General features: G+C 52.5%; 10 protein-coding genes across 10 annotated transcripts; 5 read left to right on the top strand and 5 right to left on the bottom strand.

The window, feature by feature from the left end:
- Positions 1–221: 221 nt before the first annotated feature.
- On the bottom strand, positions 222–1737 carry BDV17DRAFT_281272 (aldehyde dehydrogenase domain-containing protein; the record flags this gene model as incomplete). The annotated part of the gene is made up of 2 exons (XM_073760001.1): positions 222–366; positions 419–1737. The coding sequence occupies 2 exons, from the start codon at positions 1735–1737 to the stop codon at positions 222–224; spliced, it is 1464 nt and encodes a 487-aa protein (XP_073616347.1).
- A 394-nt stretch (positions 1738–2131) lies between these two features.
- On the top strand, positions 2132–4390 carry BDV17DRAFT_290531 (fungal specific transcription factor domain-containing protein; the record flags this gene model as incomplete). Its single annotated transcript, XM_073761932.1, has 3 exons — positions 2132–2243; positions 2305–3056; positions 3110–4390. 3 exons carry the CDS (start codon positions 2132–2134, stop codon positions 4388–4390), a joined length of 2145 nt encoding a protein of 714 aa, XP_073616348.1.
- Positions 4391–4668: 278 nt separating this feature from the next.
- Positions 4669–6238, top strand: BDV17DRAFT_281274 (FMN-dependent alpha-hydroxy acid dehydrogenase family protein; the record flags this gene model as incomplete). The annotated part of the gene is made up of 3 exons (XM_073760002.1): positions 4669–4795; positions 4851–6026; positions 6093–6238. The coding sequence occupies 3 exons, from the start codon at positions 4669–4671 to the stop codon at positions 6236–6238; spliced, it is 1449 nt and encodes a 482-aa protein (XP_073616349.1).
- A 175-nt stretch (positions 6239–6413) lies between these two features.
- Positions 6414–8514, top strand: BDV17DRAFT_297988 (thiamine pyrophosphate enzyme, N-terminal TPP binding domain-containing protein; the record flags this gene model as incomplete). The annotated part of the gene is made up of 5 exons (XM_073763597.1): positions 6414–6499; positions 6552–6594; positions 6654–6776; positions 6830–8174; positions 8228–8514. The coding sequence occupies 5 exons, from the start codon at positions 6414–6416 to the stop codon at positions 8512–8514; spliced, it is 1884 nt and encodes a 627-aa protein (XP_073616350.1).
- A 133-nt stretch (positions 8515–8647) lies between these two features.
- On the bottom strand, positions 8648–10576 carry BDV17DRAFT_297989 (UbiD family decarboxylase; the record flags this gene model as incomplete). The annotated part of the gene is made up of 4 exons (XM_073763598.1): positions 8648–9175; positions 9232–9402; positions 9460–10191; positions 10502–10576. The coding sequence occupies 4 exons, from the start codon at positions 10574–10576 to the stop codon at positions 8648–8650; spliced, it is 1506 nt and encodes a 501-aa protein (XP_073616351.1).
- A 158-nt stretch (positions 10577–10734) lies between these two features.
- Positions 10735–11472, top strand: BDV17DRAFT_261097 (UbiX family flavin prenyltransferase). The gene has a single exon (XM_073757624.1). It carries the CDS (start codon positions 10883–10885, stop codon positions 11261–11263), a length of 381 nt encoding a protein of 126 aa, XP_073616352.1. The 5' UTR covers positions 10735–10882; the 3' UTR covers positions 11264–11472.
- An 851-nt stretch (positions 11473–12323) lies between these two features.
- Positions 12324–12586, bottom strand: BDV17DRAFT_56866 (uncharacterized protein). Its single transcript, XM_073764794.1, has one exon. The coding sequence runs from the start codon at positions 12533–12535 to the stop codon at positions 12374–12376; it is 162 nt and encodes a 53-aa protein (XP_073616353.1). The 5' UTR covers positions 12536–12586; the 3' UTR covers positions 12324–12373.
- A 264-nt stretch (positions 12587–12850) lies between these two features.
- Positions 12851–14174, bottom strand: BDV17DRAFT_297990 (uncharacterized protein; the record flags this gene model as incomplete). Its single annotated transcript, XM_073763599.1, has 4 exons — positions 12851–13461; positions 13582–13645; positions 13700–13920; positions 14123–14174. The coding sequence occupies 4 exons, from the start codon at positions 14172–14174 to the stop codon at positions 12851–12853; spliced, it is 948 nt and encodes a 315-aa protein (XP_073616354.1).
- Positions 14175–15019: 845 nt separating this feature from the next.
- BDV17DRAFT_56874 (uncharacterized protein) lies at positions 15020–16022 on the top strand. Its single transcript, XM_073764795.1, has 2 exons — positions 15020–15682; positions 15748–16022. Exons 1-2 carry the CDS (start codon positions 15122–15124, stop codon positions 15901–15903), a joined length of 717 nt encoding a protein of 238 aa, XP_073616355.1. The 5' UTR covers positions 15020–15121; the 3' UTR covers positions 15904–16022.
- Positions 16023–18571: 2549 nt separating this feature from the next.
- BDV17DRAFT_297993 (glycosyl hydrolase family 71-domain-containing protein) lies at positions 18572–24090 on the bottom strand (the record flags this gene model as incomplete). Its single annotated transcript, XM_073763600.1, has 11 exons — positions 18572–19779; positions 19977–20175; positions 20215–20301; positions 20346–20350; positions 20658–20868; positions 20971–21135; positions 21226–21297; positions 21351–22069; positions 22199–22544; positions 22616–23952; positions 24007–24090. 11 exons carry the CDS (start codon positions 24088–24090, stop codon positions 18760–18762), a joined length of 4245 nt encoding a protein of 1414 aa, XP_073616356.1. The 3' UTR covers positions 18572–18759.
- Positions 24091–24157: the final 67 nt, after the last annotated feature.

A 24157-nucleotide genomic window follows, 5' to 3' on the forward strand; every position in this document is an offset into this window, starting at 1 on the left:
AGGATTTTTCTGTATTTTTTTTAATAAATATTTTCAATGATAGTGCAATTACTCATGCACCTGGAAATACGTATCTGGAACAGCAAATGTAGCCAGGCCGCTGGTACCAACCACCGGCCAGGAATTCGAACTGTGCAGTAAATATATGACTGATACTAAAGGTATACGTTCCTCAACTACGTTTGATACTTAATCAGGCTCAGACAGAATACCTAGAAAGTTTAGTCCATGTAAGTCACGGTTTTGGACTGAAGGAACTCATTTATCCCCCATTCACTGTTAAAACGACCCCAACCGCTTTTCTTTTGGCCGCCGTGTGCCAGGGCAGCCTCATCGTGCACGCTCATCGAGTTAATATGGACGGCCCTATGGAATCTATCAGTAAGGAAATGTCGAAGCTCTGTGGTTCTAGACGTACCCAGAATCGACGCGACGCGCCAGTCTCAGTGCCTTTGCAAGATCGGTGGTGAACAGTGAGCAGCTCAGGCCATACTCGGTGTCGTTCGCTAACGAGATTGCCTCTTCTTCAGTGTCAACAGTGTAGAGTGCCACGGTGGGACCAAAACTTTCTTCGTAGAATACATCCATGCGTTTGTCGACACCCTCAAGGACCGTCGGCAGCAGGCGTAATTTAGACTCTTCACCGGAACCTGGCAGCTTCTCACGGGCATCAGAACTGCCGCTCAGCAGCCGTGCTCCCTTTGAAACTGCGTCCTGTGCGAGTCGCTGGTTTCTCTTCACGGCTGCCTCCTGGATCAAAGTGCAGAATCGCCCAGATCCAGAGTCCCAGCGGGAGACCTCTCGAAGGAATGCCTCACGGAAGGGCTCAATAACCTTTCTGGAGACAACTATACGCTCCGTGCTCATGCATGCCTGTCCAGAGTTGGTAAATGCGCCGCGAGCGCATTCACGGGCAGCAACTGCAATATCCGCGTCCTCCAAGACGATTGCTGAGGCCTTTCCCCCCAGCTCCATCAAGGACGGTTTTAAGGCCTTCGCTGTTTCCGCTGCCACAAGAGAGCCCACTACGGAGCTGCCAGTGAAGTTCACCTTTCGAACCGGAGACGCTCGTATCATGCGATTGGTCGCCATTGCAGAGTCTTGTCGAGTGGTATATAAAAGATTGAGGACCCCGGGAGGCAGGCCCGCATCATGGAATATTTCGGCGATGTGCTGGAAGCACCGGGGGCTCAGCTCGGCGCCTTTGAGAAGACAGGTGTTCCCAGCAGCGATAGGATACAGGCACGCGCGGACACCCAGCAAGTACGGCGCATTCCATGGCGCAATGCCCAGAACTACCCCGTACGGAACCTTGTACAGCAGGGCACTCTGGCCATCCTCCTGGGGGTGTGGAAGTTGCCCCGTGAGGCTCTGAGCCAATCTTCCCGCCGCATCCCTGAGCATCTCAGCGGCAGTCGCAGTGTTCATGCGAGCAAATGCTGCGCTGGTCCCAAGCTCCTCGAACAGGGTGTCCTCCAACAGCCCGCGGCGCCTGTCCACCAGGTCCGCTGCCTTGAGGAAGATGTCACGTCGCGCAACTGGATTCGTGCTGGCCCATCCTGGAAGTGCAGCCACCGCTGCGGCGATGGCGTCGTCGACGTCAGCTTCGGACGCACTGGAGCATTCATATATCGGCTTTTCGGTGATTGCGCTGCGAACGGGGAAGGACTTTGCTGCCTTGCGGGCTGTGCCATTGATCCACAGGGGAATGTGTCGCAGGGAGCTGGGGAACGTCATTCTTTGCTGTGATTTTGCATACACTATCTGAACCGCTTGAGACACTGTGGGTATAGAATGGATCCCTTTGTACACAGGCCTTCGGAATTTTCGGAATCCTCCGCCATGTCGTGTATGTATTCAGACCGGCCATGGAACGAACCCACATGCACTCCCCACACCCCCGCGTAATAGTACTGGCAAGTACGAGGCAACAGCCGAAGCGCGGGGTTAGTGCAAATCTATCGCTGTCGGGCGTCTGTCTGCCTGCTTTCTTCTTTCCATTCACCCACCACCATGCCGCTCCCTCGCCCAGGACGCGGCCAACAGGAAGCAAACGGCCGCAGAACACGCGCACCATATACACAGCGTGCCTGTATCGCTTGCAAGCGAAGGAAGCAGAGATGCAGTGGCCATGACCCCTGCAAGCATTGTGAGAACAGGGGCGTTTCATGTCAATATAGTAGTCGCGACGGTCCGAGCCCAGGAGGCCAGGTCGCCCCAGAATGTTTGCGGACAGTCACCAGGTATTTTCCAACCTTGCAAATGTTGCTACCATTTAATTTGCTAATTCTGACTCCAGTCAAGTCCAGACTCTCAGTGCACTGGTTGAGTCCTTGCGGGCCGAGTTACAGTCCTCCAAGTCCGAGGTATCCGCCAAATCCAACAGGCAGACCACGCCTGAGCCTTCGATACCAGAAGAGCCACGAAAGGAGCGAGGTGCAAAGCGACGGAGGCTGACAACGACTTTAGCCGTATCTCCACCGTCAGTCACTGGAGCTCACTATCAAGGGTTAACGTCACCCGAATATAGTTTCCAGCTCGCAAGCCTCAACCTGGCGCGTCTGGATAATCCTGCTTCTACTACTGCGTCCAATTTAGATGCATTTTACAACCGGGAGGAGGCAAAGGAGCCTCAAGAGTCGCCGGGAATGGAGAGCTTGGTTGGTCCTCGCGGTTTGCAAGACCCTCGTGGCCCATCGGAGCATGTCTCAATACGCGTTTTCACGCAAATATCCCATGCCAGGGCACGCGAGCTCGTGGTTTCGTATTCCGAAACCGTTGGATTGCTCCATAATGTGCTGGATATCCAGTCAGTGCTTACCTGCGTTGACACACTCTATGCCCAATTGGAAGGGAGTGTGGAGCATAATGCACGGCAGACCGGTTTGTATGATGTTATTGTTATCCGTCTAATCCTCTTGATCGCGCTGCGGTCAGAACAAACCAAGAATAAGGCATTGCTCGATAGTTGCTATGAAGGGGCGGAGGAGGAATTGAATGACATCCTCAGCTCCGAGCATGTCAGCCTTCGTGGAGTGATTCTAATACTTTTGGGAGTCAGAATCTCCGCATATCCCCCGGGGAGGTCACGGCACTAACGGAGATATAGGCAATCCAGCAGGTGTTCTCCGGTTGCGTGCGCATGGCATGGAGACTATGCGGCATCGCAGCCTCATTGGCGATGGAAATTGGTCTGCACCGTTCCATGTCCCTCCAGAAGGTATTTCCAGACGGCGAGGAGCGCATGAAGGCAACAAGAGTAATCTGGAGCATCTTCGTGCTTGACCATGAATGGAGTTCAACATTGGGGCTGCCACGCCACATGAGCGACGGCGCATTGGATTCCAGGCAGCTGCAGCCGGTAGGGCCCTTGAACGAGCGTTGTGTATGTTTAATGCATGCAATAGCTGACATTTACTTGTTTGCGCTGGAGGCCAACGCGCCGTATCTGACTGCAATGACCTCGTACTGCGCCATCAGCTCCAAGATTGTGAATGCCACCGCTAGCCTGCCGGTCAACGAAGACTTCTATAATGAAGAACAGTTTGAGTTTGTCAATTATCAAATCGAACGGTGGCAGCGCTCTGCGCTTGATGACATCCAGCCCGATCTGTCTGCCGAGGCCTCAATCATTGGCGATCCTCCCAATCTCATACGAATCATGCTTTATCTTCGTGCGAACCAACTCCGGATCCTGCTTCTACGACCGTTGTTCTTCTCTGAGGCGCCTGTCAAGCCGGATCAGTCACAGCTGTCCGCAGGGGTAGAGACTGCAGTGAGCATTATATCTTTGCTGACGGAGCTTGATGCGAGAACAGACATCTACAGCCGCCTGCATCCGTTTTTTAGCCATTTTCTTGCGTCTGCAGCGTCCTTGCTCCTACTTAACATTACGTATAGTGGCGTTGCGAGCACCTCATTCGGGGTATCAGTAACACGCGATGTTCGTGGGCCCATAAAGGATGCTCTTAGCCTGACAGCTGCATACTCCGAGTCCTTCCCCTCTTCTTCCCAGCTTTACCGCAGAGTCCTCTGTATTCTAAGGGTCCTCACTCGCCTGCGGATACTGGGGTTTGAGACGGATCTACAGGCGAAGGAGCCCCCGGTCCAACATGCAGTCAATGGATTTGCGGTACCTGGGCTGTCAGCGCCCGTGGACCTGGATACATATAACCCTACATCTTCATCACTATTCGATTCAGAAGATACTATATCCGACCATCGTGAGTTAGAATTGGACTGGTTGCCGCTGGCAGACACCAACCAGGACCTAGATACGTTTCTGGATGGCAATGTCTGGGCTGGTCTGGACGAGCTATTACGTCCCCATCTGCAGTGTAATCCTGCCCTCGGCATCAATGATGGAGCAGGCCACGAGCCTTCCCTGTAGTCTATTAGTTCTCCTTGTTAGAATGTGGTTCCAAACGTCTGCTTCCTCATACTTTATGGGGGACGGTTATGCCCTGCAGGACTTAAGAATAGGCAAGGACAGCACATACTTTAAGGACATATACAACTGTTAATGTGATTAATTTGTAGGAATTCGTTCCGATGATCGGAATGGCAGCAATGAAAGATGTTATTGGTGTACCACCCTCATGCTAATTATATATATATCCACCTCGGCAAAGCACAGCACAATCCGATCCCAAAGGTCACCACGGAGCCATGACGAACAAAATTTCCGCAAGCGACATCGAAGCTCACCATCTCGAAACAGACAGCTGGACGGTTGTCAATGGGAAAGTTTACAATGTGACGCAGTTTGCGAAGGAGCATCCCGGAGGAGCAGGAGGTGAGAGGCGATGATCCAGTTGTTACTCGCGGAATGATAAATTAATGCGCGAAAGTAATCTACAAGTATGCCGGTCGGGATGCTTCCAAGGAATACAATCGAGTTCATTCGCCCTCTCTAATCGCCGAACTGGAGGATTCATACCTGGGTGAGTTGGACGCGTCAACAGTGCCGCCCAAGTGGACTGAGGACGGTAAACCCCAGCAATCAACAAGGCCAGATGTCGAGATGTATCGCAAACCACCGCTGCAGCATATTATCAATCTCAGTGACTTTGAAGATGTGGCCATACAAACTCTGAGTCCGAAGTCGTGGGCATACAACAGCGGAGCTGCCAACGACAACATCACGCGCGATGCGAACCAGACGATGTTCCAGCACATTTGGCTTCGACCGGCGGTAATGCGAGATGTGTCTTCCGTGACCACCGAGAGTGTTCTGTTCGGTTGTAAGTTAAACATTCCGGTTTATATAGCCCCCGTTGGAGCGGCGAAGAGCGTCTGCAGCGATGGGGAGCTGTCCCCGGCCAGGGCAGCAAACGCGTCGGGGATAACGCAATGCATTGCGACTACAGCATCCTATACCTTGACCGAGATTCTGAATGAGACTCCGGAGAGCGCATTCCTGCAGGTATATATCAACAAGGACCGGGCAAAAACAGAATCTCAGATCCGACAGGCCGCGCAATCGCGGAAAGTGAAGGCGCTTTTCATTACAGCCGACCTTCCTGTAATGTCCAAGCGAGAGGCAGATGAACGCATTCGACCCGAAGGAGAAGGTCTCGTAGTGAGTATCAACCAAGGGAGCCGTGAGGAAGGCAAAGGAAGCGTCGGACTAGCAAAGTCCAATAGCTCCTTCATCGACCCAAGCTTGAACTGGAACGACATTGCCTGGTTGCGGGGTATCACCGATCTCCCCATCCTTGTCAAGGGCGTCCAACGCGTCGAAGACGCTCAGCTTGCGATGCGCTACGGACTTGACGGTATCGTTATTAGCAACCACGGAGGACGAGCAGCCGACACTGCACCTCCCTCTATTCTTACCCTTCTCGAAATACAGCGCTACTGTCCGGAGGCAGCTGAAAGAATGACCATTCTTGTTGATGGCGGGTTCCGACGAGGCTCAGACATAGTGAAAGCAGTCTGCCTTGGGGCCTCTGCTGTGGGTTTAGGCAGGCCGTTCACGTATGCCCTTTGCTATGGGGAGGCCGGAATCGCACACGCGGTACAGGGTATGTCCCAACTCCGATAATCCGAAAAGCAGAAGAAAAAAAATGAAGAAAACTGACAGCTGCCAGTTATCAAACACGAAATCGAGACGGCCATGCAGCTGGTGGGCTTGACAAGCCTGAGCCAGTGCCACCCCAGATACCTCAACACTTCCTACCTAGATTCCTTAATCTCCCCTAATTATGGCAGATCGCAACCCAATGCAAAGCTGTAGCTTTTTCCATGTAACCCTATAAATTGACCTTTCCTTATAATAAGAGGAACAGTCGTAAGCCGGGCACCGTGGCGTCTGTGCAGAGAGGCCTGGATCGGAAAGTTCCTACAGATTCCGATGAGATAAAGTACGCAGCTTTCGGAATGTCGCGCATACCACGGCGTCGAACTATAGAATGGAGACTCAGCTTCGTAGTCTGAAGATAAGTACGATTAAAAGTGCGAGAGCAATAGACTCCTACAAACTGTCCAAACAATGTCAGTACAGGCGTCTGGTGTCTGAAATTGATTTACTGTATCTGATGGCGAAATAGGGCTTATACAGCATCGACTGCCTTTTTCGAGTCCCTTTGGGATGTAAGAACAGATTTTACCCACCACCGGATTCATATGAATAACCTCCAGAATGCAACTAGGCCGGCGTTTCCCACGTCTTCGTCAATTTGGGCTCTGACCACCCCGCCTTGATGGAGGCGATAGTCTACGGGAAAAGGTTTAGGAAAGGGGAATTTCCAGAGATTATTACCTGTCCACACGAGGTAGGCTGACTCATTCCAACAATGGCAGCCCATAAATATTGATGCCAATCTAGATGGTTGCCCTTTCGATGGCAGATGGCTTCGCTCGCCTCACAGGCAAGCCACAGGCCGTGCTGGTCCATGTGGACGTCGGAACTCAAGCCCTTGGATGTGCTGTCCATAATGCCTCCGCGGCCTACAGCCCTGTTCTGATATTCGCTGGCCTCTCGCCCTTCACGATCGAAGGAGAATTGCCGGGGTCTCGAACGGAGTATGTTCACTGGCTCCAGGACGCCAAAGACCAAAGGCAGATACTGTCTCAGTTCTGTCGCTACACCGGTGAAATCCGCACGGGAAAGAATATCAAACAGATGGTCGGCCGCGCTCTTCAGTTCACAACCAGTGATCCGCCTGGTCCTGTTTATTTGGCAGCAGGCCGGAAAGTTCTGGAAGAGAAGATGGACCGGTATACGATAGATCAAGCGCATTGGGGTGCGGTATGCCCATCTCCGTTGCCCCAGACTGGCGTTGAAACAATTGCCAATCTGCTGGTTCATGCGAAAAGGCCTCTTATTGTGGTAGGCCACTCTGGCAGGAGTCATGGATCGCTGCCCAAACTAGTTCAGCTTGTGGATAGGGTGCCTGGGCTCAGGGTCCTGGACTGCCTCGGATGCGATGTTAGCTTCCCATTCACACACCCGGCCTCGTTGGGACTGGGGATCGGTGCGCATGAAGCTATCCCTACTGCAGACGTGATTGTGGTGGTCCATGCTGTTGTGCCTTGGATTCCAGTTCTGTGTCGACCATCAAAGGATTGTCAGATCGTGCATATCGACATTGATCCGTTGAAAGCAAACCTGAACTTCTGGTATATCAACGCCTCCAAGATATACCGCGCGGATGCGACCACCTCATTCAGCCAGATCCATAGCTTCATTCAGCAGGAGGGGTCATTCGACGAGATCCTCTCATCGTCCGAGTACATTGAGCGAGGCGAACAGGTGAAGAGAGCCCATCAAGAACGCCTTGCTGCCCTTGCAGTGGCGGCTGCGAAACCCAACGACATGGCAGCTTCGATGGAAGGTAACTACATTGGGCGTCGCCTTCGGGAGGCATTGCCTCTGAATACAGTATGGTGCTTGGAGACTGTCACCAATGCTATGCCTATTATCAATCAGCTCCAGGTCGATGCTCCGGGCCATTTGGTGGGTTGTGGCGCTGGAGGACTCGGCTGGTCTGGGGGCGCCACATTGGGGGTCAAACTGGCATCGGACTACCTGGCCGGGGGCAACCAGCAGGGAGATTTTGTGTGTGAGATTGTTGGTGACGGCAGTTTCATGTTTGGGTCTCCTGGCACGGTCTACTGGATAGCCAGGCGATACAAGCTGGCGACTCTAACTATCGTTCTCAACAACAACGGTACGGGATTTCTTTAACCATTTCCAGATGCACATTGCTAATAAGTGAAACAGGATGGAATGCACCAAGAGCATCTCTAGAGCTCGTCCACCCGACGGGTCTCGGGTCGCAGGTGAACAATATTGACTTGAATATCTCGTTTAGTCCAACCCCGGACTATCCCGGAGTGGCGAAGGCTGCTGCTGGAAATCACGCATGGACAGGAGTTGCCGCAAATGCTGAGCAATTTGAGCATCTTTTACCGCAGGCCGTGGCAAGCGTGAAGAATGGCATCCTCGCCGTATTGGAAGTACGACTGAACAAGCCCTGGCAATCGGCGGAGACGCAGTCGCGGCTGTAGCCTACTGCAGTGCATCGATGTATTCGGCCCATAAAGGCCAAGTTACTCGGCAGTTTACATAGAAAGAACAATACAAGCTCGATAATTGAATACGTCTAGACTAATAAGCACCCTAATCATAACGTACAGAGCTTCAATCCAGCCCCATTTCCTCCCATCTTGACAGGACCCGCTCACGAATTTTCCTCGGATATGCATTGTCAAAGTCAACTTTATGCCAATCCCTGCCCTCCTCCGTGAATTCGGAATCCAGAAGGCAGTTGGTCACCGTCTTGCCGCCACGACATGGCCGCGGAGTGCCACGCATTGAGGGCACCAGCGGAAGCCCCGGCACATCGTCGAAAATATGATCGTCCAGACCTGGCCGCGAGCGACAGGCGACTGCCCAGGCTGCTTGCTGGAAGTCGTAGATATTGATGTCGTCGCCAACCAGGAACAGTCGCGAGGCGAGCCAGGCGCGCTTGTCTTGGAACACAGCCTGGCCGAGCGCCTTGCAAAGCTCGCTGGAATTTATGCCCAGGTGTCTAAGCTTTTCTGAGTCCACAGAGAGGAACACCCAAGTCGCGTTGGTTTCGAGAGGCGCAAATGCGTCGACTATTGGGAAGTCGTGCTGTTGACAAATGTCCAGTATCTCGGGCACCATCAGGGCAGCGAGCGTGTGCTAGAGGTATATGGTCAGCATGACTTCTACATATTCAGTGAAAACATAACACCCACAGATTCGTCGGTTATAGTCCCAGGAACAGAGATCGGGAGAATCGCATCATCTCGATAAGTGATGGCATCCACGTTGTAGACTGGCATTTGGCCGGACTCTGCTTGGAAGCCATGGCCGAAGTACTCTCCAAAGGGACCTTCGGAGGCCAGTTCGGTATTGGACAGCGTTCCCTCAAAGATGATTTCACTTTCCGCCGGCACGAGGAGATTGTTGGTGTCTCATTTGACCAGGTCCATCGCACTCCCAGTGATAGCATTGACGTAGTCCAGCTCTGAGACCCCATCTGGTATAGGCAGGCCAGCCGCAATAATGGCAGCAGGCGACACTCCAAGTGCGAGAGCCCACGGCACATCCTTTCCGTGTTTCTTCCACATCTGCTTGATCTGCCAGTTATGTTGTGGAGGAATGCACAGGCCAACCAGCTTGTTCCTGTCATGGACCATTGCTCGCGCGATGGACCAATTGGTCCACGAACCATCTGGAGACTGTAGGATATGCATTCCGTACGACTGGACATACTTCCCACCGTCACCCTGGTGCAGCAATGGAGCGGGCAGGAGCGTCAGGTCGATTTCGTCCCCGACCAGCCTGTTTTCCTTGCAGGGCCCCGTTTCCACGATTCTGGATGCGGGAGGTTTGTATCTTTTGGCTTCCAGCAGTTTCTCGTGTATATCGCGCCAGTTCGCAGTCGCAGGCAGGTTGATACCCCGTGCGATACGCCCGACGCGATGACTCGGAGACTGGCGCAAGCTCTGCAGGTTTGACACCATCCTCCAGAGCCCGTTGCGTGCTCCCTTGACGTTGTGGAATAAGGGCACTTTGGCATTTCTTTCGCTGACCCTCCGAGCAATTGCTCCCACCTCAAGGTGAGGGTCGACTTCATGATTAATATCGACCAAATCACCGTCTTGCCGTAGAGTATCCAGAAAATGTCGCAACGAGTGGTGGGAATAGCAACGCTGAACTTGGCTTGCAGCATTTCTGCCTCGAAGGGTACAGGCACGACCCGATTTCCATATAGCGCGGTGCATTGCTCTTGCGTATTCAAGGACTAGTCTGTCAATCGCAACATGATCGATGTTCCGACAAATATATTCCGTGGTGCTGCCCACGTCCCTTTGTCCTGATCGGAAAATTCCGAAACACTCCGACTGCATTTTGCCAGGATGAGCCATATACAGACGCGCACCAGGCAAGGGAATGAAGAGATGCTAACCACTGTTAGATATGGAGAGGCTCGCTGTTTCGGCTCGTTGCCCTGCAGCACACCTGCCGGCCTGCTATACCGTCGGTCAGCGTTCCAGTATAGCGACTATAACGAGCCCTGCACAAAGACTCGGCCATAATAGCCAATCACAGTTCCTGACGGGCAAGGACAGTCGAACCCATTCGCATTGGACCAATACTCGACCGAGGCGACTTGTGGTGGCAATCACCGGTGCGACTGGAGCCCTGTTCGCAGTCCGCCTGCTTGAGCTGCTCAAGCAATGCGATATCGAGACGCACCATGTCGTGAGCAAATGGGCATCAGTGACCCTAAAATACGAAACGGACCTTACAGACTCGCACATTCGCTCCTTGGCCACGTTCAATTACGCTGCAAGGGACCTCGCTGCCCCGATTTCAAGCGGATCCTTTCTGCATGACGGGATGATCATTGTGCCTTGCAGTGTCAAAACGCTGGCAGCTGTGAGGATGGGATTCAGTGAGGATCTGGTAGCTCGAGCAGCAGACGTGACCCTCAAAGAAGGGAGAAAGCTGATGCTCTGTGTCCGCGAGACCCCGCTGCACGATATTCATCTCGAGAACATGCTTGCTCTACGACGTTCTGGCGCGATCATATTCCCTCCAATGCCGGCATTTTATACCAAACCCAAATCGCTGGAGGAAGTCGTCAATCAAAACGTGATGAGGATGTTGGATAGTTTTGGCATTCATCTGGAAAACTCTACAAGGTGGAGCGGTTTGCAAGGCAAGAGACATGCCTCTACGCCGCATGAAGCAGGGCCCGCTTCCACGAAATCCACCTGAAGGTCAAAACGCGTCAGGATTTCGAGCGTGGATACCAGGATATGGCACAAATATTTTAGAACTCCGCATTTGAACTTTGTTTTGGGGAGATGCTAAAACATCAACCCCTGCTCAGCACAGATGCAAGGCGCATATGGCGAAAAACTACCCGCAAGAAAAGTGTGTGAGGGAAGGCTAGCCGAGGAACGTTGACATCTGCAGACTTGAACAAATCCTGGAAAGTGTAAAACTACTCAAATTACTACACGGGGGAAACCTTATCCAAGGTAGAAGAAGCTAAAGCCCATGATCCGCTTTCAGTTTCTGAAGGGATACTCACCGTGAATAATTTATCTCCATGTGGTAATCTAAAAATAAAATCGGCGAGACCTTGGAGCTCAATTCCGACCTATCACAGAGCAGTAATCCCTTGCTCACAAACAGAATGACCCGCTCCCTTGTCTTGCCAGATGATTATATAATTGTTGCTTGTGAACTAGTTAGGTATCCATGAAACAGTAACTGGCACAACCACACAGCGGTGCTTTCACACATCAGACCATGGTTGTTCCTACAATCTGATGGAAAAGATCATAGGGGACATGGTTGGCATCAGCTGGGTTAGTGTAAGCGAAGAATCAAAAGCGAGGCCTCTTATACAGTTGACGAAGATGTTCTAGGAGATGCGAGAACTTCTGCCTCCGTATTCTCGCCGTCACAGGCGCCATTCGACTTCATAGCGCGAAATGCGGTTCATCTAGCGACGTTGCTCGGCCAGTGCCTGTGATTCTTATGCACCAATATCACGGATATACTAATCAATGTCTAATATTATTAGCCTATTCCTACTAACGCCTAGGTAAGGATACCCAAGGGAGGTATTTTTGGAAACTCGAACTCGACAAGCCAAAAAGCGTTCACGTCCGCAACACCGGCTGTAGTGACCCTCCTGAACTCGGAACATAGCAACCTGAACCATCATGCCGCTGCACAAATTCGGAAAAATTTAACGTATATAAAGAGCGAGACCTGGCTGAGATAAAGTACAGCGCCGGTAGTAGGAAATCGGCTCGGTAGCATAGTACTTCTGCTTGCTTACTGAAGGTAGATGAACGGCCAAAAAAAGCCGGGCTAACCATGTTCATACCAAGCGGCATACCCTTGCACAGTTTTATCCAGCAAATCATCCTCAAGACGCAGTGCTATACCTGTCTTGTCAAAAATTCTCAGTAGTTTTTGACATGCCTCTTGAAATAATATGTCAGTTGCACCCCTCCGAGGTAAGTTGAGCATTTGGCCAGGGCTGATGATATTGCTGTGGAGCAAGATAATACTCAGGTTGGGCAGTTGGCCGCTTAGTGCAAATTGCGCTATATGAGCCAATAACGGCGCTATCGGTGATTTGCATTCCCGTATTGAAATGTGCAGAGATTCCAAACTGCCTAGGTAAGGTAATAGTTGATGTGCATTATTTCACCCTTTGGTTAAGCCTATTAAGAGGGATAGTCCTTGGGGGCTGAGAGTAATAACCAATGAATTGAGGTTTGCCGTGCGTGAGATCGGCATTTTCCCTTTCCCTTTCTCTACAGGTTCATCTAGATTAAAATGTCAGACGACGTTTTCGATACTTCTATCGATGTCGTTCAGGCATTGTAGGTCACTCTCGACCATGGCATTCTTTGCGTCTCTTTCCCACATGTCTAAAGCAGCGCGTCTAGCCTGTATTTCTTTCAGCTCAGAAAGGTATCTTCCCTCAAGGAGATCTTTATTGCGCTTAAGCTCTTCGATTGCCTTATTAAGCTCTCTGCGAAGGTTGGAGACCCTTTCTGAACGATCATAGTCATTCAAGGCCTCGAGAAAAAGTTGTGTGTTTTTGGCCAGACGCTCTGCACTACCAGCAGCCTTTCGAAGTCGGTGCACAGCGGAGTGCCTCAGTTCACGAAGAGAGCTGAATAGTTCGTCTCGTATTTTTGTCCGGGTGACAAACTCACCAGAATACAGGGGGAGAAGCTTGGCCCACTCAGTGAGTTCCACAGCCTCGGGGCAGTCCCAACCATTCTTGACCAAGAGCTGAGGGAACTGTCTCTGAGCGTATGCAAAGCAAGCTTCTTCCACTAATCGTTGTATACTTGTTGTAATAATATGTTGGTATCTGTAGTATATATAGACTGGATATAGTGATGGTGCTAGATTATTTATACCAGTCTTTATCTTAGAGGCTGAGAATTAGTATCAGCAGTTTCTACTAAGCTTTCTTTACTGGGAGTGGCAACTCTTGAATCCTTTATTTTTGTTATTGGTTGGCTGTTACTGAGATTGAGCTGTGACTTCCCCTAAACCTTCTCTCTTTGAAATTTCTCTTACTGTATTTTCTATGTCCCTCGCAGCCTCTGCTTCCGAAGCCTCTCATTCAGCATTCTGAGCTGGTGATATATTGAATAACTCGGGGAATCGGACCTTAGCTCTTAATTTCGAGTGAAAATCTTCGTCTTTGAGAAGCTGTTTGGTAACATTACCTGTACGGTTGATGTTATATTCCTGGAGAATATCTGAGAGCGCGAGTTGGTTTTGTTGGATCAAGCTCTTCATATTCTTTCGCTTTTGAAGTTGGGAATTAGAACCACGGAAAATGTGTTGGTAAGCTAGATAAACAAGCCTCTTATTAGGGTCGCTCTGCACTATCTCGATAGTGGGAAGTTAGGTCTAGGTGAGTAGGAAGGTAGCAAGTAAATATTTATACACCGGCGAGGGTCACTAGCTTCTGCAAACAGCACCATCCTTGGCTCCCTAATCCGTCAGCTGATGGCTATCATTTTATTGGTCACGCTGATAAGGTCCGCTTGTGTAGCATAAGGTCGTTGACTAGTCGATGTATCTTACTAGGTTGCTGTGAGAACTCTGTCGGACCTGTCATTGACTCTGCCTCATGCATAAGGTCACGTGTTTCTCCCGCTGACCACTCGTTCGTACAGAGTCTTGCCCGTAACAGTAAGCCCTTCTACCCTTTCAACATCAGAGGTACCGAAACATGCTCCCTTTAGGTGCTCTAATTAATCGCCACAGAACTTACTTGTATTAAGTTGGCGGGTGCATGGATTTTCCGACTGACAGGGAACCACGTTAACTAGTTATTAAATATATGTTAACTTAGTTATGATATTCAAATGACTAAGTTAGTGCCTTGATCGGTGCCTTAGTTGGGCACATTTCCGCTGTTCTAGGCAGCATTTTTTGGGGGGGGCTGTGTCATGCGACTAAGCGCGCCGATCTTTGAACGTAGCTAATCTTTGATACATATCAGCAAGATGGGCGGGTATTAAGGTTTATAGTTCATGGGCTGAGCAGATCGCACGAGACGAGTGAGTACAGGGTGAGTGGCTCACCCTGTCTCGCGCGCACTCACCCTAAGCTCACCCGGGTGGCAGCCACCCGACTTCTGGCCGCGTTGAAGCCACACGCCGGCTGGTTAGTAGTATGGTGTTTGAAGTAACAGCTGTTGTATGTTTTTGTTTTTTTATTTTATACTCACTACTTTTTTTCACAGAAGTAGGGGAGGTCACATGCTCAAGGTTAGCTACTGCCTTAAGGCCACAACTTCCGTCTTCCATGCAGTGACCGGTTTCATTCCTCCCCCAACTTCTCTCTTCTTCTACCATCCAACTTCTCCATTGCATCGACCGTCATCGTTTGAGACTATCAGAACACTGGCAGATTGCGTCTATCTTTTGCCTGTCGAACTTTATATTGCCGTCATGTCTGATGAACTTGCGGTGAGGCCATCAGAGGTCGAGTACCTTGAAACACTGGAAGGAGAGTGAGATCTCAGTCGTTTTTAAAGCCCGGTTTCGAGCAAACACATGTGTTATAAAAGTAGTAAGGATGAGCATTTTCTTTTTCTTTACTGATAATTTAGATCACCGATATCAGAAGTATCATGGTAGCCAGCCGTCTGAGCACGATCCCCCCGATTGCGAAGTTAATCCCTTTGTTTGCGAGTCTACTATCGCCTACGCTCGACTGAAGGCCAAGGGATTGTGCAAAAAGGGTGTTGTTCCAGAATTTTACGGCGTGGTCAGGAACATACAACCTACCAAATGGGCCTTTCTTAACATGTTTATCAATGATATATTGGCGCCAAATGCAATTCTTATTGAATTTATCCCAAACCTGCACCAAATTGACCTGTCTAACTTTTCAAAACCTCGCTTGGCTAAGCTGCGCCGGATACTTGATGAGATCTACGAGGCAGGTGTTGTCCATTGTGACGTGAAGCCCCGAAATATGATGGTATCCCTTGCAGAGCAAGATGGACAAGATAGAGTGCTCTGGATTGACTTTGGTTCGGCCCAAGAACTGCCAGCCCAGGGCAGTCGGACTCCAAAACAAGAACGGAGGCTTGGGCATAAGATCGAGTTGGTCGACTACTTTGTTGATGCCTTGGTAAGATCCTTAATTCTACGTTAGCTGAAAAACAGTTTTTTTCTCCCCTTCTAACAATAGCACAGGCTAAAGATTATGAGGAAGGGAAGTTACGTTTCTTATTATTACGAGTGGTTTGTGTAGGTAGCAAACGCTGGCTGTCGTGTGATTATGTGTCCCTTTGGCTCATACCAATCAAACACCCAGTCCGAGGAGCAAGTGACGAACTGCGGTTTTTATGACATTGGTGAATACCGATTCTGGTTCACTGCCTGCGGCTTGGGACTGAAAGGCCCGTCAGGAAGATGTGTTTTCCATGACCTTATGAATCTTGAATTTCTCTTGCCTGGTTACTATGCTGTCGCCCAGATATTTCGTGATGGCCCGGGTATTTGCGTAAATCTCAGTGAATCGGCCTGCTCAGTCATATTCAATCAATCTTCGTAGGATACTGCCTTATAAATCTTGCAACTCATTGCTCGCTTGATGGTTCAGTACTCCGCCAACCTTACAATCCATCAGAGGACAGCTTCGGCAACACTTCGGGGCATTAGGGAGACTTTGTCTTTGAGCAACAGAGTGCAAAGGAAGTACTATAATCATTCTCTCTCTATATTTTGATACTCTCGCCACCATGTCAGTAAAAAGGATGCAGTGGTACGGGGGCCATTCCCCTCCCCTCCGCCTCAAACCTGTCGAATGGGGACTACTTCACCAGCCCTACCCGAAGTCGGCGAAGGTATTATTTTGCTATGACATCCGCTTGGTGAGAAAGAGAGATTATTTTTTGTCTGTTCAAACGTGCATATTTGTCTTCTCCTAAACGCGCAGCACTATCTTGCCGATCTGCTTGCCTTGCCATACATATTCGGCCGCCTTTTCAGCCTGCTCGAATGGGAAGATCTTGTCAATCAGACCAGTCAGTGGCATTTGAACAGCCTCGAGTGCGGCGCAGAAATCTTCCATGTTACATTTGGGCCCGGCGTTGATGCCCCTGTACACAATTTAGTCTTCTTTTCCAATCCCCAGTAAGCGCACCTGTCATCTCATCACTTACCTTAGGATAACTCTCCTATTAATAATTATAGGAACCAGCTCGCGCAACTTATTAGGATCCTGCTTAGCAAGATACCCAACTTGACTAACAATGCCTCCGCGGCGCGTACACTTCAGACTCTTCACCAACGAGCTCGTCCCGCCATTCTCAACGACGATATCCACGCTAGCACTATTAGTCAACTCCAGAACCTCCTGGTCCCAATCCAGGATCTTGGCATAGCTCACCATTAAGATCACCGGACTGCCAAGCTTCTCTTTCATCTGCTGCAGCTTCGCGTCGCTGGCTGTCGTGAGGGTTATGCGCAGCCCTGCAACTTTAGCGAGTTTTAGGGCAAAGACACTAACGCCGCGGCTTCCTGGTTCCTATCAGCGCTCCTCCCCCTAATTTTGTCAACATAAAGGGCCTCAATCATCTGGTTAACTTCCCCAAATACCTCCTTCAAAGCTGAGTCAAAAACATGTCTACTATAACAGCCGTCATAAAGCAGCCACGAAAGCCATTTATACACACGACCAAGCAATGACCTATCTCCTAGCAATGCCTGGAGAGCGCGGGACAGGGATGAGCTCTGCTTTTCCTCAAAAATCTGCCGTGACATGTTATCAAAAAACCCCCGCGCATGTCTTTACGTTCCATAATTTTTTGAAAAGCGCAAGGATGCTAAGCCCGTCTTGGTCCTGTCAGTTAGTGGACCTGTATCCAGAATGGATGGCAACTAAGACTGGCCTGAGCTTGTTCCAATAGCAAGGTCGACTATATCCTGTAATTGACAGGATCGACCCAGGTGCTCTTGGACAAGAATCAGAAACTCCAAGGGAATCACACCTCTCCCCGCGCCACCATCATTGCTGAATTACGACGTCAACTAAAGGAGGCGAGACAGGGAAGGGAGGAGGCAGAGCGACGACTGCAACCCAACCCTCTCTTTGTCTTCTCGATCGCTGCCGCAAATCTCTGTCTCAGAAAATCCGCGTCGAGACGGACGCGACCCTGACGATCCAAGGCAATGTGACTGACCCGTCCATGGCTTGAGTTCCCTCAGAACCAGGAGCAAATCTGGAAGAAATTCGAGCGTGCAGTCGGCTTCCTCGCGTCCGCTCTTTCCTTCTGATAACCAGCTAGACTATGTTGCGACAAATATCCAGAAGCGACTTTACGAAATTTCGAGCGAGACACTGTGGATAACTTTATGGAAAAGATTATCGAGGCATTACGAGACGATGAAACTTTGCAACAGGAGTATTGAGGGCCGAGTAGCCTTCTATGACCGCACGAACTCAAACCTCGCTTGATGATAGTATGGAGCAGATGCATCTTGACGACGCACCCCGTCAACCAACAAACACCGACCGCGGGAGAGGTAGAAAAGAAAAAAAAAGGGAAGGGGAAACAAATTGGACCAAGTCAGACGAGGGCTCGCTCGGGAAGGCGACGCAATCGCCGCGCTGCGCGGACCCCGGACGGAGGAGCACTTCACCCTGCAGAAGATCGACACGTTTCAGTTTTTGTTAACACCAGTAGTAAGCTTGCAGATGTCCCTGCCTCAATGCGAAGCTAGTTCTAATCAGGGACTTCTTCCGTGGGGAAGTTAGGGTTACAGCGGAGATTAACTAATCGGAAACGAGGTCGGCTGTGCCATCTCCCAATGCTTCCATACCCGCGAATCACGCTGCTGTTGCATCCTCGACCTTTGACCCAGTAAGAAAATATCGTGCGCGGAGGATCAGCAAGCCCTGCACGGGGCAGAGCATACCTTGGTTTTCACCAGTCCTTGCATTTGGACCCCTAAGCTACGGCAGGCCTGCATAGAATCGGGGCCCTTCACCGAACACGACCGGACGGTTAGACGGCCTGCACCAATACTACTACTCCGCGTGTATACTTAGCCCTGTTTATTTTGAACGTGGTCGTGAAGTCATCTCGCAAAAATGAACCTCGATACCCAAGTCTGCCTTGTCAACGTATGGGTCTATCCTAGTGACGAGGAGGCAGTGGACTTCCTGTGGACTATGAACCGAAACATGCAATGGCTACCCACTCAGTCACTCCCCGCTATACAAAGACAGAGCTTGTTCCCGTTTGAATAGTCGCGTTCCTCGCAGACCATTGTGTCCCCACGCGCACAGTAATAAACACGCGTGCAAGAGTCGAGACTCTGGCACATCGTCCCATATGGCGGAATATTCTGATCGGGATAGCATTTGCACACCCCATTGAAGCACCCAAGTAAATCTCCCTCGTCGCAGTCACCCACGCATTCCGAATTAGAGTCGCAGCTGCCACCGATCGGGACTTCCGGGAACAAGGTAGACGTTGCAGTTGCGGTTCTAGTGGTGGTCTTAGTGCTAGTGGTTGTCGTTGTCGTGGTGGTGCGAGAGACCGTGCCGTCCCAGTCACCGTAGTAGGGACTATCCGGGTTCTGCACGCTATCCGGGTTGCGCGGGTCCAAGAAGTCCGGATTCTGCTTGAGCGGCGTCCCAGGACAGAAGAAGCCCCCGCCGCAGCTGGTGCCACAGGCAGAGTCGGCGACGCAAGTCGGTTGGGCTTGGCCGGTCCGGAAAGTCAGGGGCGACGGCTGGGGTGGGAAGTTCACGATGGGGCAGGAGTCGTCGCTGCTGCTCTGCCGCTTTGTCTTTTTGCTGCAGTCACCGGCAACAGTTTCGCCGCCCATCTGACCGTTCCAGACCACCCTATCGAGATAAATCGAGTCCGAATACCCGTCGTCTCGCGCGGTCCGGCGGTATGCAAAGTCCAGAATCTTCCGCCTCACCATGGCGGCGGTAGTCAAAGACGGATCGAGGCCGCGGAAATACGCCGCCAGACCGGCGACCGTTGCCGAGGCGAACGAGGTCCCCCCCGCGGTGCGGTACCCGTCCTCCAGGTTCTGCAGGGTGGCGATGCGCAGCCTGACACCAGGTGCGTAGCAGGTAACCCAGTCCGCATTGGCGAATCCGCTAAAGGCGCCTGATCCCATCACCGAGCCAACCACGATGATATCGGGGATATAGTTGCGGTTGCTGGGGTCTCCGAAAAGCGCCGGGTAGCCGTTCGGATAGCCCTTGGAGTTTCCGGAGCCAGATGAAGGCGGCGCCGAGCTTCATAATCTCTCGAATCAGGAAGGCTATGCAAGAGAGAGGTAAGAATGGTTAGTCAAGTCCTGCTTGAGGACAGATAAAAAGAGGAGAACGTACCCATCTTATCCACAAACGCATCCGACACCTGGTTTTGAGGGATTGAGATGGAAAGGTTGATAACGCTCTTGGATCCCCTCGCCCCGGCTAAGAGGTCGGCATGCACCTTGGCGAGGCCATCAAGCCAGTGCTCGTAAATGCCCTTTTCAAAGTCCCACACGGTGGCGATCACGGTGGCCTTGCGCGCGATGCCAACAGTCTTGCCCACCGCTTTGGAGATACACGAGGTTCCGTGCTGCTTCTCATCGTTTTCCATCCACTCGCTCACGGGGTACGGGCCCGGAAACAGCGGGTGCAGGAACAAGACGTCGCTGAATTCTGGGTGCGTGGGGTCGGCGCCGTAGTCGAGATCGTATACATATGTGCCCTCGCCTGCTGATGAGTCGAACCTGTTTGAATACAGTCTGTGTTAGCCGTGCTGTCACTGTCACACACGCACTGTCACCAAAGAGGAGAGGAAGAAAGCACACCTGTACTCTCCGGTTTCTGGGACAGGACCCGAAGCAGGAGGCCAGGAAAGCAGGGCCATGGCGTCGGGCTGGTCCGTCTGGACGGTCTCGCTGCGTTTGGCGAGAATGGACCGCCCATGTAATTCGAATTCACTTTCGGTACTGTTCAGGCTGTCCACAAGCCAATTATCATCCTCATTCCCATATGGTCGTCCTCCTCCGCCAGAAGTCGGGTCCCGAACCACGGCCCAAAAGTCGCGCATCATTCTACCCCTGGGAATATAGGCATCGGCGACCTGCGCATGCCCTCGAATCGCCGCAGTCTGGTCATCCGTGAAAGCCGGCACAAAGAAGAAGATAGTGCCCAGCTGGTCGGTCCTAGACTCAAACATCTCTGTCGCGGCGCCGCCCATCTGCTGCTGCAGGGTTGTCCTGACCGCGTCGACGCTGTTCGGGTCACGCGGGATAACCACGCGAGGCTGCGTCGTCGCGGTTGCTTCGACGGTGCTGCTCGATGTGATGTCAGTTGCGCCGCAGCCCGTTACCTGCGTGCAGAAGGAGATCGTCGATGTTGTCGTCGTGGTTGCTCGCTTGGTAAGCCGATGGAACTCTCCAGGCGCATGTGCATGTGCATGTGTCGGGGCGGCGATGGCCCGCTTGGCTACGACGCCATATGAGATGGTCGTGGTGCATACGCTGGCTGTTGCCGTTTCGCAGCTGTCCTCGTCTGGATCTGGGTTTTCCGGGTATGTGGGTTTGAGGTCGGGGCCGATGCTAGAGGGGAAGATCAAGCAAAAGTGTCAGCAACCACACAGGAGGTGAAAACTATGCATGAGTCGGGGGTGTTGCCGGCCGACTACTTACGTGATTTGGGGCCAGGGGATTTTCAGTTTCAAACCCGGAGGCGGGTTGGGTCCGATGTCCGGCGGGCCTCCCCTACATGAAAAGGTTAGCACCGAGAGAAGGAAGGTATTTGGGGAGTGACATACTCAGGGTAAACGCCCGGCTCCGTGAATCCGTTCAAGACGATACCACCAACATCAGGCGGGCACGACCATACGAACCAAGCCCAGCAGGGCACGACAGGAACAGGACCACCCCTATCATCGACCTGGGTCGCCTTGGGCTCGTCGACCCAGTCCCTGACCCAACTGACGGTCTCCGTGGGGAAGACGGTGGTAGGGAACGGGCCGGTTTCAGTGGGAATAACGGCGACAGGGCCACTGGTAGTAGAGGTCGTCCCGGAATAAGTCCCGCCGGTTGCACCAGCGGCACTCCATGGCCACGGGGGCGGACGGATGGTCCGGGGTACGGGCGTCGCGGTGATGTCGTCGGTGACGATCGTCGTCGTCGGCGTGATGACGAAGGGGGGCGGGCTGACGCTCGGGCTCGGGATGATGATGGAGGGGACGCCGCCGTCAATTGTCGTAGTTAGGACGACTTCCGAGAAGCTGATAATGTCCGTGGTCACTGGCGGGATGGAAATCTCGGTGGTGATGGTGGTAGCAGCGTAGTGGGTTGTCTTGGTGCCGTCGACCATCTCCGTTGTCGTATACCCGAACTCGAGAGATGTTTTCCAGGGGTTGAAGGAGATGGTTGTCGGAGACGCAAGCGGAGACGGCGGGAGGACAAGGACACAGGGGGGCGGACACTGGGCTGTCGGCGCGGTCCAGACGGTGGGATCCAGGGTGATGGTGGGATACTTGCTCTGATCATTCCCGTCGCCGTCTTCCCCAATGGGCCGGCTGCCACAGATATCCGGGCAGTACCCGTGCTCGCAGGCAAACTTACACAGGCCATAGTCGTCCACGGACGAGTCGAGGTAGTACCCCGTCACGTCCGTCTTAGCCGGCGTCTCAACCAAGATCCCCGTCGCGGTACAGGTACAAGCGTGGATGGGGCAGAAGCCAAGATGGCATCCAAAGTCGCATAGGCCCGTGAAGGCGCCCTCGCCCGTGCCCCCCGTGCATGAGGGCGGCAGGAAAGGCGAGTAGCCCAGGACGACGCCGTCGTTGGGCTCCTGACCGCAGACCGTGTCTGGGCAGTAGCCGTGGTTGCAGTCGAAGCTGCAGAGCCCCGCGAAGGACCCGCTCTTCCCGGGGAGTGGGTAGCCCGCGTCTCCGGTCTCGTTGGGGGGGTTGGCGGCGCCCTTCTCGAGGCAAGTACAGGCGGCGCTGGGGCAGCTAGACAGGCAATGTTAGTGATGTTGATTCGCGCATCGGGCAGTCATGTAATCCATCATGGATGTACTTACTAGCCATTCGAACAGGCAAAGTCGCAGACACCAATAAATTCATACACACCGAAGCCCTTGACGCAATCCAAGTCGGAAAGGTCGCCCTTGGTCTTGACAGGGTCGATGGAGGGACCCCTAGCACTCCCCACCCAAGGGTTATAGTTGTTGAGGCCTGAACTGCAGGTGCTGGTGATGGACGCGCCCGTGACGGTGGCAATAGTCTCACCTCCTCTCTTCACCGTCACCACGACTTGACCACTCGCCGTCCCGATCGGGACACTGCCGTGGTACACACCAACCCCCCCGTAGGGTTCCTGGTCCCATGTACCGGCCTGAGCTATGCCGCCGATGCTGACTGTGACCTGGGCGTCGCTCGTGAGGAGCACGTCGTAAAACACCCTGTCCTCCATCATCTCGTTGGGCGAGTACTCGAACTGCAGCTGGTTCGCCGTGTTGCCCGTCGTGCTGCCGTCCGAACAGGCCCCGTTCTTGTTGACTCGGTACCACGCCACGAGGCGCTCCTCCGTAACGGTTGCGCTTCCGTTCTTGTACATGGAGATGTAGTAGGGTAGCGTCTCGCGCCACCCGTCGTGCGGCATATCCTTGACGTAATTGAACGGCGCACGGCCGATATCGAACGCCTCGTACTGCCGGTCGTCCAAGGGCCCGATATAGTGCGACTCGCCGTAATCGTTCCACGAAATGATCTCGATGAAGTCCGGCTGGCGGTCCAGCGAGATGGCCTGCTGCCACCGCTGGAACCACATGTCGTCGCCGCGCCACAGCCAATTCTTATCGTACCCGGGCAGGTTCGTGTAGAACCAGGGCGAGATGGGCATCATGTACGGCTTGTCACCGAGAAAATCATAGTACGAGGCGTCCGGGTAGGTCGTCATATTAGCCGGCCCCTTGGGCCAAGCATCCCAGCTGAAGAGGCCATCGGCAATGCCGTCACCCAGGTTCACAGCCGGCTGCGCACCGACAGAAGACCAATCCGGCATGAAGAAACAACCGGTCTCCTTCTTGATATCCTTCCAGTCGTCGGCATTATTGGGCCCTTCGAATGTCGAGACGAAGGGGTTCCCATCGTTCTTGAAATATGTCTCCTTGGAGCCGTATTCGTTGATCATGTCGATGACGACCGACTTATCCCATGCGCCGTTGCCGGCGTAGTCGAATGAAAAGAGTAGCTGGAAGCCCATGTCGTAGGCTGCGGTGAATGCGATCGGTAGCGCAATGTCGTTGGTAGCGTCCTCGTTGGCTATGTTCAGAACAAAGGCATCTATACCCGCGCCTTGCGCGAGCCCGATCTCGGTTCTCCAGTCGTTCAGGCCGAGGGACTTGGTGTTGCCCACCTAAGCAACGTCAGTCAACCCCAGGGCCGGATTTGGTGTGCGGGAAGGACTTACCATGAAATGAGCAAACACGGCCTTGGCTTCGGCTAGGCTCGCGCCGCATGCCAACGCCGAAGCGAGGGCAGCGAGCAGCCTCATGGTGACTTGGTCTTGAGTCTGACTGACGGAGGCTGGATGGATGTGTGACTACATCAACCGAGCTCGC

This window comes from Aspergillus undulatus (assembly GCF_047715775.1).
Source record: "Aspergillus undulatus strain CBS 261.88 unplaced genomic scaffold BDV17scaffold_19, whole genome shotgun sequence".
Classification (NCBI taxonomy): domain Eukaryota; kingdom Fungi; phylum Ascomycota; class Eurotiomycetes; order Eurotiales; family Aspergillaceae; genus Aspergillus; species Aspergillus undulatus.